The following is a 15140-nucleotide window of genomic DNA, read 5'->3' on the forward strand; positions in this document are numbered from 1 at the left end:
TCTTTCTCGCCCAGGGCGCTAAAATCCTAAGTTACGGCTCTGCTTACAATCTAAATTCCCTAACACACACAGACAGACTAAGGTCAATTTGTTAGTAGCCAATTGACCTACCAGTATGTTTTTGGAGTGTGGGAGGAAACCGGAGCACCCAGAGGAAACCCACGCAAACACAGGGAGAACATACAAACTCCACACAGATAAGGTCATGGTCGGGAATCGAACTCATAACACCAGTGCTGTGAGGCAGAAGTGCTAACCACTAAGCCACCATGCACCAATTATACCTAGCACCTCCCCACACCAAGACCTTTTTGCGATTAATAATTTATTTATGTAGTTTCTTGGCTGGACAATGTTATCTCATCCTGAGTCTTTCTGTGACTTAATAATAATATGTATATATATATATATATATATATATATATATATATATATATATATATATAATTACATATAGATAAATAATACACAGACATGTAAATAATTATTTAATGGGTATATACACTATTTCCAGTGGAAGGTTTCTCTACCCTGACTACCGAAGTCCCACAGAAAGTTCCCCCAAAGCGGGTCACCACAGACCTCTCCCATTATATGGATAGCATAGCAACAGTTGCTCCGGGCCGTCCTAGGCTGGTCGCACAGCATTCTGGGAGTTGTAGTTTCGCGCTGCTGCTTTACGGCTGTCGGTGCGGCTGGTGAGCGGAAGTGAGTGTGCAGGTTGTAGCTGACACTTCCGGTAGTGGCGGACCCGGTGTTTCTATCACGTTCTCCTGTAGTAGATTTGTCTTTATTCCGCAGACATGAGGGACGTTACCGCCTTCCTCCAACTGCAGCAGAGCCAGAGCTCAACGCCCGAGCTAGCGGCAGTGTGGCACCGGCTGGAGGAGCTCCACAACAAGAAGTGAGATCAGTCACACAGCACCGCAGTTATACACACAGGGAACCGTCACTACACGCTGTATCCTGGTGCTACCACCAACACATCCTCACAAGTATCCTCACACCTAGAAATAACAACACTGTGTAATCACAATACTATATAGTCATTAATTTATCTCCACACTACAATACTACACAATACACTGTAATCACAATACTACACAGCATCATACAGCCATCTATTTACCTCCACACTACAATACTACACAATACAATGACACACCACACTATATTGCAACACTGTGTAATCACAATACTATACAGCCATTTATTTACCTCCACACTATAATACTACACAATACAATGACACACCACACTATATTGCAACACTGTGTAATCACAATACTATACAGCCATTTATTTACCTCCACATTACAATACAATGACACCCGACACTATATAGCAACACCGTGTAATCACAATACTACACAGCATCATACAACCATTTATTTACTTCCACACTACAATACTACACAGAACAATAACACACCACACTATATAGTAACATTGTGTAATCCTAATACTACACAGCCACATATAGCGATTTATTTACCTCCACACTACAATACTACACAATACAAACACACCACACTATATAGCAACACTGTGTAATCCTAATACTACACAGCCACATATAGCGATTTATTTACCTCCACTCTACAATGACACACCACACTATATAGCAACCCTGTGTAATCACAATACTATACAGCCATTCCTTTACCTTCACAATACAATAACACACCACATTATATAGCAACCCTGTGTAATCACAATACTACACAGCCACATATAGCCATTCATTTACCTCCACATTACAATGACACCATAATACTATTACACAGCAATATCCATTCATTTACATTCACAATACAATGACACACCATAATACTACCGAGCCACACAGCAATGATGATATACCTGTCAACTGTGTCTATATGCTTTAAAAGTTAATATTTATATATTGTAAATATCCATTTTCAGTGTGAAAGTACACTATCATCAAATTAAGTAAACATGTCAAGATCAGAATTGTAGTCCTTCAAGGTCTGCTGCGAACTGTATCCTGTGTTCAAAATGTTGGTGACTATACTAACATAACCTAAACACATTGGAATGCCACACAGCCATGCTACAGTACTACTGCATAAACTTGAACAGACTACAATGATCAAATGTTTTAAAAACTAAATTAGTGTGATTATATTTACAAATTATCTAAGAAATTTCAGGATCTGACCAATGCGAACCTGAGTTTTAGGAACATTTTGTGTTTTATAGCCAGTCTGAGGATCACACATTTCAATTTCTCATATCCGTAATAAACCAATGCTGGGTAATACAGAGAGGTAAGAGGGCCCTGCTTGCAAGCTTACGATTTATGGGAATTTTATACCGTAATGTTACATATTGCATATTGGTCCAGCAGTTTGCAAAGGTAAAAAGTGCTTAGTGTGCTGTATGATCCAGTCACTCAACAATGTTGGTTAGAGGGTTGTTGTGTTGTGTGAATTGTGTAAACGGTGGTAATTGGTTAACCTGGGAAGTTAAGAGGGTGGTTGAGGAGTTTTATAAGATAGCTTAAAGAGGTGGTTTTCAGAGAACGTTCGAAGACTACATGAAAGTCTTATTGTGCGATGAAGGGAATTCCAGAAAGTGAATGCAGCACAAAAACCATCCTGTAACCTGGAATGGGAGCAGGAAATGAATGTGGAAGAGATACTCAGATCTTGTGCAGAATAGAGGTGTCGAGTTGGGAGATATTTTGCGACAAGGGAGGAGATTTATTTTGGTGCAGTTTTGTTGATGGCCTTGTATGTTATAAGTATTTTATAGTGGATTCGATGAAAAACAGGCAACCAATGTAGAGTCTGACGGATTGGATCAGCAGTGGATGAATGATTTTCTTTGCAAATCGATCTAGCTGCTGCATGCAAAATTGATTCCAGGGGTGAGAGTCTGATTTAGGAAGACCAGTAAGAATGGGATTTCAATAGTCAATGTGGGAGATGAGTGCATGAATGAAAGTTTTTGCTGTGTCTTGTGTGATATGTGTGTATTCTGGAAATGTTTTTAGATGTATTTTTACTTGATTTTGATATAGTGTCGATGTGGGATAGTTCTGAATCAAGGATCACACCTAGGATTTATGGTCATGTTGTTAACAGAAATAGAAATGTCAGGTAGGTAACTTCTGTTGGCAGGTGGGAATATTAACTTGGTTTTGGAAGATTGAGCTTGAATTGGTGAATGAACATCCAAGATGAAATGGCAGCAGAACAGTCAATAACGCGGGACAACACAGATGATGAGAGATCTGGAGAGGATAGATAAATTTGTGTTTCATCCGGATAGAGATGATACTGAAATCCAAAGGAGCTTATTAGTTTTCAGTGCTCTCCCCAGAAAATTTTGGCAGCTGGGTGGGGGCAGTTGTAATACTTGCAATATTAATGAAAAATATCAGAGGTTATTGCCTTCACCTGCCAGGACTGGTCTAACACAACCTGCTGGCTGTAGTGCTCACATAGTGCTTGTTCTAATAGGAGAAAAAATGGTTTATTATTTTATAATAGGACTCTGTTGGGCTCCAAGAGCCAGGTGGCAAGTCAAAACAGCCAGGTGAAGCACAGAGGAAATAGGTGCTGGGGAGAACACTGGTTTTCCAAGAGAAGTGGTATAGATAGAGAAGAGCAGGGGACCTAGTACTAAGCCTTGTGATACTCCCAACTGATAAAGGATGTGGAGCAGAGATGGATCTAGAGAAATGAACACTGATAGAGCGGTAGGACAGGTAGGATGAGAACCAGAATAGGATAGTGTCTTGAAGACCTAGGGTTTATAGCATTTGTGGGAGAAGAGTGGTTAACAGTGTTAAATGCAGCAGAGAGATCCAGGAGAATTAGAAGAGAGTAATGGCCTTTAAATTTAGCAGTAATCAAATTGACATTCTAAGTCCACTTAGTCTCTGTGGAGGGTTGAGAACAAAGCCTGACCGAGGAGTATCCAGTAGGTTGTGTGAGGCAAGTGTAGGCAATTCTCTCAAGAAGTTTGGAGGGGCATGGAAGCTGAGTGATGGGACTGTAATTTGAGGGAGAGTTTGGGTCAGAATCCAGTAGAGAGAGATTTAGTTAGGGTTGGGATGAGCACAGGAGACATGGATTTACCCATTTGTGATGTATAGGATCAAGAGGACAGGAGGTAGAGTAAGAAGAGAGTAGATACTTCATCTTCATTTGTGGGATCAAATGAAGAGAGGGTGTCAGAGGGTGCTGGGAAGGAATTGATCTTATTGTCTATGAAGTAGGAAGCAAGATCATGGGCAGCTATATTACTTGGAGGGCGAGGCGTGGGAGGGTTGAGAAGAGATTTAAATGTTCTAAAAAGGCGTTTGGGGTTAGATATGAGCAGATGATGGATTGGAAGTATGTTTGTTAAGCAATGTCCAGAGCATTTCGATAGGAGTGTAGTGTTCTCCCCAGAAAATTTTGCCAGCCGGGTGGGGGCAGTTTAATATTTTGCATTGACAATGAAAAATGTTGGCGGTTATTGCCCACACTTGCCAGGACTGGTGGTCAGTTGTCTAACACACACTGCTGGCTGCAGTGCTCACATAGTGTCTGTTATAATTGGAGAAACAATGGTTTATTCTATTATAATAATCTCTTTTGGGCTCCAAGAGGCGGGTGGAGCACCCGGAAAATAGATGCTGGGGAAAACACTGGGAGTGGTAGGTAGCAGTATATGTAAAAAAATCATTAGAGGTACGAGATTTACGCCAGTGAAGTTCAGCTTTGCGAGAATAAGTACACAGTACCCCATGTTTCTATTTTGTCTTCATGTCCAATCCTGTCGCTTCCAACTTCGCAATATCGCCCGCATCCAACCCTTCCTTTCTCATGAAGCAACCAAAACCATTATCCACGCGTTTATCGTCTCCAGGCTGGACTACTGCAACCTTCTCCTCACCGGCCTCCCCCGCTCTCGCCTCACCCCCCTCCGTTCTATACTCAATGCAGCTGCGAGGCTCATCTTCCTTTCTCGCCGCTCCTCTTCTGCCTCACCACTCTGCCTTGTCCTTCACTGGCTCCCCTTCCCCTACCGAATCCTTTTCAAACTTCTTACCCTCACCTACAAGGCCCTCTCCCACTCTACTGCCCCCTATATCATCCACACTCCCGCCTGGTCCCTGCGTTCGGCCAATGACCGTCGCCTCTCGTCCACTCTGATCACCTCATCCCACTCTAGAATTCAAGACTTCTCCCAAGCTGCCCCCCTCCAGTGGAATGACCTCCCACGCTCCATCCGTTTGTCCCCTAACTTGTGCTCCTTCAAACGGGCACTCAAAACCCATCTCTTACTTAAAGCTTACCAGCCTTCCACCTAACCCTCTCTCCATGCTCGCTCCCATCCCCTTGTTCCTCCTCTGTTGGGGTGCGCGCTTGCTCCCCCCCTCTGACTCCCTTTGTGCCGGCCGTCTGTTTCCCCTCCCTTTAGGATGTAAGCTCTTATGAGCAGGGCCCTTCTCCCTCTTGTCTCTCTACCTTCTCTTCTGCTCCTACTCCATTATATCTGCTTTGCCTGGGGCCTCTGAAGTTTTGGTACTACTTGTTTATTGTTCTGTACTGTTATTCCCTGTACTGTCCATTGTTTGTACTGTGTTCGGCGCTGCGGAAACCTTGTGGCGCCTTATAAATAAATAATAATAATAATAATGTTTACTCTAAATTTTAAGAGATGTGTAGGTAATATTCTTGCTGGTGAATTTTACCCAGCTTCTGAAAAGCTGTTGGTAAACCTGTATGTAAAGGTTTTTATTCACATGGGAACCACTGTTTTTGTGCCTTACCCATAATCTCTGTATTTCATTGCAAAGGCTACCTCTTAGTCTTATTTATGTATGAGAATTCTCTAACAATTTTGGCGCTTGGAGGTGTGACTTAACAGGGAAAGAAAGTATTATGCCACTTGATATTTGACATGACATGATTAAAGCTACCACTGACATGCAGAAATTTCCAGAGAGCAGGCAAAATACAGACATGGCTTTCACTCTACTGCATTTGCTGAAAACCAGGACTGTGCAATGCTGTAATCAATAGGATTGCAGCTTCTGAGGGGTTCTTCCTCCCAATACCCCTCTACAGCTGTCATTTTAAAATAATGAATTAAATACATTTTCCAGTTCTGTATTACATTATCTGTACATCATCCTTGGGGATGGGGGGTTTTGCATGGAGCATCTCAAGGGCTTCAGCTAGGGAAGTTACCAGGTTAGTAATATGTATATACTAGGTAGCAGTGCAGCTTTAAGATCCTTACATCTTTAGCTGTATATTATTATTATTGTAGGCTTCATTTTGTAAAGCATCTCAGTCAGCTATCATTTACAGATACACTAATTGCATAAATTAATATATATTTACAAAAAAACTAAAATTTGTATCTGCAGTAAATACTGTGTGTACAGACACATCATAATATATGCAAGTGAACCTACAAACTAAATGGGTATTACATTGGCTATATTTTCCTTTCAATCATTATTCTTGCAGTATGGACATGTCAGGACATGCCAAATTTAAAGGGACTGTATGGACTTCCTGTGAATATACTGTGGGAGCTTTTTATGCTGTAAAATTGTTTTACTAACCAGGCAAAATTTATGTTGGTATGGCAACATATGAAAACATTTTTAATAACCCAAGTTCTTGTGCCGGGTGTTTACTTGACACACATTCATTTCAAACAGGGATGTATGGACAGGGATTAAACAGGCCTGCTGTAGGTCTAGTTGTATGGTGTGTGATAGCTGTATGTGTCTGGTTTTACAGGCTCTGGCATCAGTTGACCCTGCAGCTTCTGGACTTTGTAGAGGATCCTGAGTGTGCAAAAGGAGATGGACTCATCAAGGTGAGTGTGATCTCCTCGCTACATCAGTTTATCTTGTCCAAAACTCGCAGTATGAGTGGGCTAGTACTACAGACCATAGTTATACTATATTATCATCTTTTTTTTATTAGAACCCTTACTGGGTTGATATGTTTGCCCAACACCAAAGTAATCTTCTACTTTATCCTCTTATCTTTCTACAGCTTTATGAGAACTTCATCAGTGATTTTGAGCACAGGTAAATATGTTCCCTTGTAATTCTCCACTGTAACAACTTGCTTACTGTACCAATTGTCTATAGTGCATTTTATTATATGTGCTTCTATACACTTGGTGGGGATAATGATGATTAACAATGTCGATCTTTTTTTTTCCCCACTTCTGATTAAACTAATTCAGTCCTGTGTGCATGTTTTATTGTGTTTTGTTTAGTTGTGTTCTCTGTTCTTTTCTGTTTGTGAATGATGAAATGTGACTATCAGCTGTGGTATCTGAACAAATTAGATGAGATAGAAATTATGTTGTCCACCCTTTTCTCATATGATTTCTTTTATCAGAATAGAATTGATAGAAACCGATGGAGGTGGACTTTTTTTTAAATTAAACATTTTTGATACTTGGAAGACTATTTACTACGACAGGAGTTAATCCCAAATTCATAATTTGTTCTTTTCTCTTTCCCTGCACCACTCACTTAAGTTGTCTGGCAGAAAAAATGAGAGGCATTGTGAATATATTAGGCGTTGAATTGCCCACGGATGTGCAATAATTATGTTTGGTAAAAAACTCAGAGATAATATTTATAGAACTGGTGAAAAAAAATGTAATTCAGAATAATATCCCTGTATTCCAAATGATTACAGCTGCTAAAAGCTGTTGAGCTGTATTGCTGCTTTCAGTTCGGTACATAGTAATATAATAGTAGTCATGAAGCTAGTCGTCCTCATCTGGCAAATTTAATTTTTACTCCAGATTTCCCTAAATGCAGTTGTTTTTTGGAAGGAGCCCAATCAGCTGCAGTTTAAACTACAATTGAATGTCCTACCTCTCTGTATGCTACAACTCTACAACTACTATCCAAACCATGCACAGATGAGGGTTGGGGGGTTTGTCAAATTGTATTTTAGCTTTCAGCCAGCTGTGCTGCCTTCCACAGACCAGCTGCGGTTAGAGACCACCAGAAAGGCATTTGTATTGCAGTGTGCATTAGGTGGTGAGCACTAGTATTTTGCTATGTTCTTTCAAAGGCAACACATATTTCTTTTTTGGTGGAGAACTATTTTAGCTGTATTGTAACCTTCTGCTAGATATTTTATTTAATCTAGGTGGTGTCATCCCTTAAGTGGGTCACGCAGTTGTACATTTTTCAGTGATCTCTCCAAAACATTAATCAGACTGTATTCGGTATTTAAAGTCAAATTTCTTGCAGTGTAGGTCATTTTGTAAGAACTGGTTTCTCATGGGTTATACTTAAACTGTTTTCATTTTTCCAATAATGTGTATTTTTTGGTTTCAGAATGAACCCGTTGTCTTTGGTTGAAATAATCCTCCATGTGGTGAGACAGATGACAGGTGAGGAAAGTTATACACCAGTAGACCAATCAATTGTAAATAGTTTATCAAACATTGAGTGAGGATTTTTTTCTTTTTTCTAGATCCCACAGTGGCGCTTGGCTTTCTAGAGAAGACCAGGGAGAAGGTGAGCAATTATCTCAAGAACGTCTTTTTCAGGTGTACTCTTATTGCCGACTCATCCCTTTGTCTCCTGAAATGTACGTTTTTCATGTTCTGTGTTTCATTTAAACCAACCACGTGAGTTAGACTTTCTCCAGTTAGCCATAAAGCCAGTGTAATCCTTGTCTGTATTTATGGGGATGATGATGCGACCCTAATTAACGATCCCTTCGTCATTCGAGCAAAACGGAACAAATCTAAGGGGCATATTCAATTAGGGTTCCGGTTCGAGGGATCGGGCCGGAAAGCGTTATTGCGGTCCCGTAATACCAGCAAGAACGCACATTTTTTGCGGGAACGCGCGTTACCGCAAACCGGAACCCTAATTGAATATGCCCCTAAATGTCCTAGGCATCTGCACTAAAATATTAAGTCCAACTTCGCCTTCAAAGTTTTAGTCACTAATTACTTCATATTTAATGTTTAATAGTTAATGAGAATTAAATGCTTCAGAGATTAGTGAGAATTAAGTGCTCCAGGCAAGACTTGACTGTATGTGCTAGATTCTGCTTTCCTCTGCTCTCATTTCAAGAACCGGTGCAGAGAGAAAACAGTGCAAGAAACATGCAGAATAAGTTTTTCTTGGAAATGTGCATATTTTTGTAATCGCGTTTTTTCCCCCCTATTGATGTAAAAAGTGTGCGTGGCTCTCTATTGCTTTTTATTGTAATGTAATTATGATGTTTGAGCTGGAATTGTTTTTAAAACGAAAGCTCTGCCAACAAGTTACCACCTGCTTCTCAGGCGGTGTAGTGAGATGTTTGTATGTACAGTTCTAGAGGTCTTCACCTGTATTTTACCATGTTTTAGATGTTTGCATTTTTCTGTGCATGCATAACTTTTGTATAACACAGTGCATGGGTACTAAACATACGCAGATAAATGTAACCATTATCCCTGATACACCAGAATACACACAATCTGCCTTATTTAGGGTTAGGAGTAAATCTGGCTAATGAGTGCAAATTTGCACAACTATGTTGAGATGCAAGAGGTGTAAATGCGTGGAGGGAAAATACTGGCTGCTTTTACATGTAGCACATAAATACTGGGTAGTACAACATGCCATCATCATCATTTATTTATATAGCAGCACCAATTCCGCAGCGCTGTACAGAGAACTCGCATCAGTCCTTACCCCATGGAGCTTAGTCTAAATTCCCTAACATACATACACACTGAGAGAGACTAAGATCAATTTAATAGCATCCAATTAACCTAGCAGTATGTTTTTGGAGTGTGGGAGGAGACTGGAGGAAAACCACACAAACACGGGGAGAACATACAAACTCCACACAGATAAGGCCATGGTCAGAAATCAAACTCATAACCCCCAGTGCTGTGAAGTGGAAGTGCTAACCACTAAGCCACTGTGACTTTAAATCTGTCCGCACATGGCCCTTCCTTTCTAAAATGTATTCCATAGCGTGCAGTAGCACCAGACATTTAGTGGTTATCGGCATCCTCCATCATTCATAAGACAATTCTCCTCACTATACTCCTTTGTAGTGGTAGGGGATAGATACCCACTGTCATACACTAGCAAAAAATATGAGTACTTGGTATGTGTTTGTTACTAGCATTTCTCCTGTTGTTTAGAGCTCACTGTGAGCTTCCATAATGCGTTTTACCCCTGGTAAATACATGTGGATAGAACAAGTTTTTTTTCTGTACACTGGGAAATAATCAGTATATGGTGACCCTAGAAACATTGGTTTATAAAGTCCTACCAGTAAAGCGCATAAAACTAACACCAGTGGGCTTGAGGCCTTGGGCAGTTTATCCCGTTTAGACACATTGATCTCTGGTTAGTTTATTAAATATGACAGTAACTGCACTCTGTTCTGTTTTGTGTGGCATTTATAGGTGAAAAGCAGCGATGAAGCTGTGATACTCTGCAGAACGGCCATTGGTGCTCTGAAACTGAACATTGGAGACTTACAAGCCACAAAGGTGTGTGAGGAGGAGGGTCATTGTATGTAGTATAAGAAATTAAAACGATTTTGTAAACTAAGTTTGAATGCTAAACTCCCAACACAATGGGAGGAAAAAACACTTGCTCCCAAACAGGCTAAGGGGTGTATTTACTAAACGGCGGGTTTGAAAAAGTGGAGATGTTGCCTATAGCAACCAATCAGATTCTAGCTGTCATTTTGTAGAGTGCACTAAATAAATGACAGCTAGAATCTGATTGGTTGCTATAGGCAACATCTCCACTTATTCAAACCCGCAGTTTAGTAAATCTAGCCCTAAAAGTTAATGTTTCTTTTTATGACTCCCAAGTGCAACTTATTTTTCTAGTTTTAAAAAGTAATGCAAAGTATATTTGAACCAGATTCTTATTTTAGTTTTACAGGTTTAGGGCACGTTGTCATGATTACATTTCCTATGTGGAGTTGCAACACTAGATCAGGTCTGTCCAACCTGCGGCCCTCCAGGTGTTCTGAAACTACAAACCCCAGCATGCTTTGCCAGTAGACAACCTGTTGATAGCTGGAAGGGCATGCTGGGACTTGTAGTTTCACAACATCTGGAGGGCCGCAGGTTGGACAGGCATGCACTAGATGGCTTTGTGTATTCTTAAACCACTGCTAAAAGACATTTGGTAAAGGATATCCTCCACTTGGTGGCTATATCTTCAAGTGCAAAAAATACAGTGTAATCCTACAAATATCAGAAGAAAATATTTTATTGTAATTTAACATTACACCCAAGGAGAAGTTGTTTATATTTAGAAAAAAAAAATATTTTTAGCATAAATTATACTCTTTGTCAGCCAGAACTATATATTATTTTTTACATGTTTAACAAATTATTATTTTTTTAATCTGCTGTGACTGTTGTGATGGTTTATTGGGCCCAAACCCTGACTGTTTCTTTTTCGATCTGCAGGAAACAATTGAGGCTGTGGATGAAATGCTTGGAGGATTGCCTGGTGTGACATCTGTGCACAGTCGTTTCTATGACCTCTCTAGCAAATATTATCAGACCATTGGGAATCATGCCTCCTATTACAAAGATGCGCTGCGATTTTTGGGCTGCACAGAACACAAAGACCTACCAAGTAAGCTCCCAGTACTGAAGGGGTGTGTGAGTGTTTGTACATACACACACACACACACACACACACACACACACACACACACACACACACACACACACACACACACACACACACTGTTCCACAGGGAAAGGAGTTATACTATGTACTTCTTGCCTCTTCATCACATTCTAAAAAGTAGTTTTATGAAAGCGAAAATGATTCCTCCTTTAAGCGCTATGTATGTTTATCAATTTGACACCCCTTTCCAGAAACCCGGTTGGTCCAATTGTAATGTTTTGTCTAAATCACCGTTTAGTTGACCAGATTAATGTTTATCCACAAGGAAATAATGTGTGTCCTTTACTGGAATGCATCAGTCATATTAAACCATCTCTACAAGATGAACAACCGCCAGAAATAATGAAGACTGCAGGAGGATGTTATACCATTCTAGGCTTACATAACACATTGATGATGTTTTTTATATTCCTGTTATAGTATCCGAGCAGCAGGACAGAGCATTCACACTTGGGTTGGCTGGTCTACTAGGGGATGGAGTCTACAACTTTGGAGAGCTGGTGAGTTACTCTAGTTGTCATTTATATTAATATGGGAGAGATTTTATGGTGCCTTTGTTCTGAATTCAAGAGCATTCAATTTTGTTGCTGTGAATTCGAGAAACTATATCTATATGCAAGTTTAGCCTGACAACAGTGATTTTATGCACATGATTACCCCAAAGTAATACCTGCAATGACATTTTGATGTCTCCCACCAGCTGATGCACCCTATACTGGAGACGCTGCGTAAATCTGAACGACAGTGGCTGATAGACACCCTCTATGCCTTCAACAGTGGCAATGTAGAGACATTCAGATCCTTGAAAACAGCCTGGGGACAACAGGTATTGGATAGTGTACCACCTATTATTATAACAACTGTCCGTTTAACCTGTGCTGTTCTTACCGTACCGTATTGCTTTTTTCCTTCAGCCGGACCTTGCTGCCAATGAATCGCTTTTACTTAAGAAGATTCAGCTACTATGTTTAATGGAGGTGAGAGGTTTTCTAAATGTTACATGTATACATGACAAGTATCCCAAGCTCTCGCGTTCTGTTCACATCTAAACTGGAAACCGTCCAGAAACAGTGCATGTGTATAATGGCTCTGAGTGATTGCTTTCAAAAACAAATTCTGTTTTTTCGATCTATAGATGACATTCACACGGCCAGCGAACCATCGTCAACTGACATTCGAAGAGATAGCAAAGAGCGCACAGGTCAATGTTAATGATGTGAGTACAGACTGTTACAACAGAAGTGTGGTAGTGTTGATGTTTTTTTTTTTTATTTTTATCTTTTTGCTCTTTTTTTCACTTAATTTTCTTGATATAGTTTATCCTACTAATGGGACCTACTCAAAGTCCATTTTGATTCTTACCATTCTTGTCTGTCTTTATGGTGTCATGTAGCTGCTTCCGTCACATATGTATATAATATACATTATATATAAGCCTTTTTCATACAGCCGGGCATGATCTGACAGTGTACTTCATAGGAAATGTTTTTTTTATATTTAGCCACCGTTCATCTGTGAGCTTATATTCTAATAGTTTTCCTTCGGTATCCAAGCAGTTGTAAAGTGAGTGCCTTCAGGTTGATTTTGTCCCCAATCTGTGCATTAGAAGTTTTCAAGGGTCATATTAGCCTGTAACCATTTGGAGCATTAGACTATTCACAATACTGCTGTAATAACGAACCTCTTCATTCAAGCCTACCAGCCCTCCTCTAACCTCTGCCGCACTCAGCTTCCCCTCTTTGTGTCCGCCCCGCCCCTCCATGCTGTCACAAGCAGGGCCTTCTCTCCTAGTGCTGTCTTTACGGAATTGTAAATTTGCGAACTGTATTTATTTAAATTTTGATGTTTCAAAGGTATGTTTTTTGTTTTTTTTATATATATATAATTTGTTGTTAGTTCAAACTCCCTATGTACGGCACTGCGGACCCTTTACGCACCTTTACAAATAAATGATGATAATACAAAATAGGGTCAACTGCAATAGCAGCAAAATACTGTACATGTGTGAAACCTGCAACTACTTGGAACAAAGATCATCTGTACAACTTGTTACTTCTGCAGGGTAGTAAGTGTCTTATAACTTGTCTGTCTGTTTTGTGTTTCCTCTCAGGTGGAGCTTCTTGTTATGAAGTCTCTGTCCGTGGGTTTGCTGCGGGGCAGCATTGATGAAGTAGATAAGAAAGTACACATCACCTGGGTTCAGCCCCGCGTCCTTGATTTGCAGCAGGTATAAGTTCAGCTTTGACTAAGTATTCCAGTGTTATCATGAGCTTTGCTGATCTGAAGTGGTTAAAAGCCCAATATTTAAATTTTTCATATATGAAGCTTCAAAATAATGTTTTATACGGACATCCCACTGCAAGCTTATCAAAAAGTAACAATTTTAATAGCTTCACCCCCATGCCATTACAGGAGGCACAAATCACATCCTTCCGGCTTATGGAATTTGGTACTGATCAAAAAGTATTTAGTCTGAGATATTACTCCGTATGAACCCAACCAATCCTCATAATACAAATCAGCAGAGCAAATCTGAAAGTCTGTCAGTCTCACTCTGCCTGCTCAGATAGAGAAGCGTCTCCATCCTTGCAATACATTTTTATTATTTTTTTTAAAAGGGTGCTTTCACTCACTGGGCTGTACGCTGTGGGTGGTTACACCACTGTATCCTGCAATATTCTTATATACCACAAAATGACTGCCTTCATTATGAGTCTGTGCTTTTTATTGTCATAATTTCTCTAGTAAGGATATATTGGGTTGACTTATGCTTGCGTTCCACAATGTTTCAGTTTTGTAAATCTGATTATTATTTTTTTTGTTCATTCCTAGATCAAAGGCATGAAAGACCGTTTAGAGTTTTGGTGCACAGATGTGAAGAGCATGGAGATGCTAGTGGAACACCAAGCCCATGACATCTTGACATAGACTCTAAATTCAGAGATTGCACCAGTCACAAGTACTGGCTGCACTTGTCAGCATGTTGTACAGGTTATAGCAGGACTAATAATGGAGCGAGTTACCCCTCCAATGTTTGAAGCATCTGCCATGTTTTCCGGCTTTATATAGAGGATGCAGTCACTTTGTTACGCTCTAGGGTTTGTCTCTGCACCGAGATGGCAAATAAACCAATTTCTGTAAACTTTTTAAGTGCTGTTTTCAGATCTTGTGTGGAGACTTATGAATGATGAGATCAGTAAATACAAGAGAGGTGGAGACTGAGAACACTGCTGTAATTCTAACAAAGTCATCTACAATAGGTATTCGATTGAAAGAAAAATATGGTCTCTATCATGATTGGCTGTGACCTATTTATGTCTAGTCCCGAAACTACACAAACTCTTTTTCTTTTTCCCCCCTAGACCATCATAACATCCAAAACAAAAAAATAAACTGATTTGTACATGACACAAAGGGATTCAATTTGGTGGTAATTTACTAATTATTTAGT

At 40.0% G+C, this 15140-nt stretch overlaps 1 protein-coding gene across 1 annotated transcript; it reads left to right on the forward strand.

Moving 5' to 3' along the window:
- Positions 1-697: 697 nt before the first annotated feature.
- Positions 698-14839, forward strand: PSMD13 (proteasome 26S subunit, non-ATPase 13). Its single transcript, XM_075187982.1, has 13 exons — positions 698-904; positions 6777-6855; positions 7038-7072; positions 8351-8406; positions 8490-8533; positions 10435-10521; positions 11461-11632; positions 12110-12189; positions 12390-12515; positions 12604-12666; positions 12825-12905; positions 13800-13916; positions 14522-14839. Exons 1-13 carry the CDS (start codon positions 804-806, stop codon positions 14615-14617), a joined length of 1137 nt encoding a protein of 378 aa, XP_075044083.1. The 5' UTR covers positions 698-803; the 3' UTR covers positions 14618-14839.
- The last annotated feature ends 301 nt before the right edge of the window (positions 14840-15140 follow it).

This window comes from Mixophyes fleayi, chromosome 10 (assembly GCF_038048845.1).
Source record: "Mixophyes fleayi isolate aMixFle1 chromosome 10, aMixFle1.hap1, whole genome shotgun sequence".
Lineage (NCBI taxonomy): Eukaryota > Metazoa > Chordata > Amphibia > Anura > Limnodynastidae > Mixophyes > Mixophyes fleayi.

Bases quoted from the DNA above. Each gene is read 5' to 3' on its own strand.
- PSMD13 (XM_075187982.1), top strand. From the start codon at position 804: ATGAGGGACGTTACCGCCTTCCTCCAACTGCAGCAGAGCCAGAGCTCA. The intron at 7,073-8,350 runs GTAAATATGTTC...TTTTGGTTTCAG, and splicing joins ATCAGTGATTTTGAGCACAG to AATGAACCCGTTGTCTTTGG. The intron at 12,906-13,799 runs GTGAGTACAGAC...GTTTCCTCTCAG, and splicing joins CACAGGTCAATGTTAATGAT to GTGGAGCTTCTTGTTATGAA.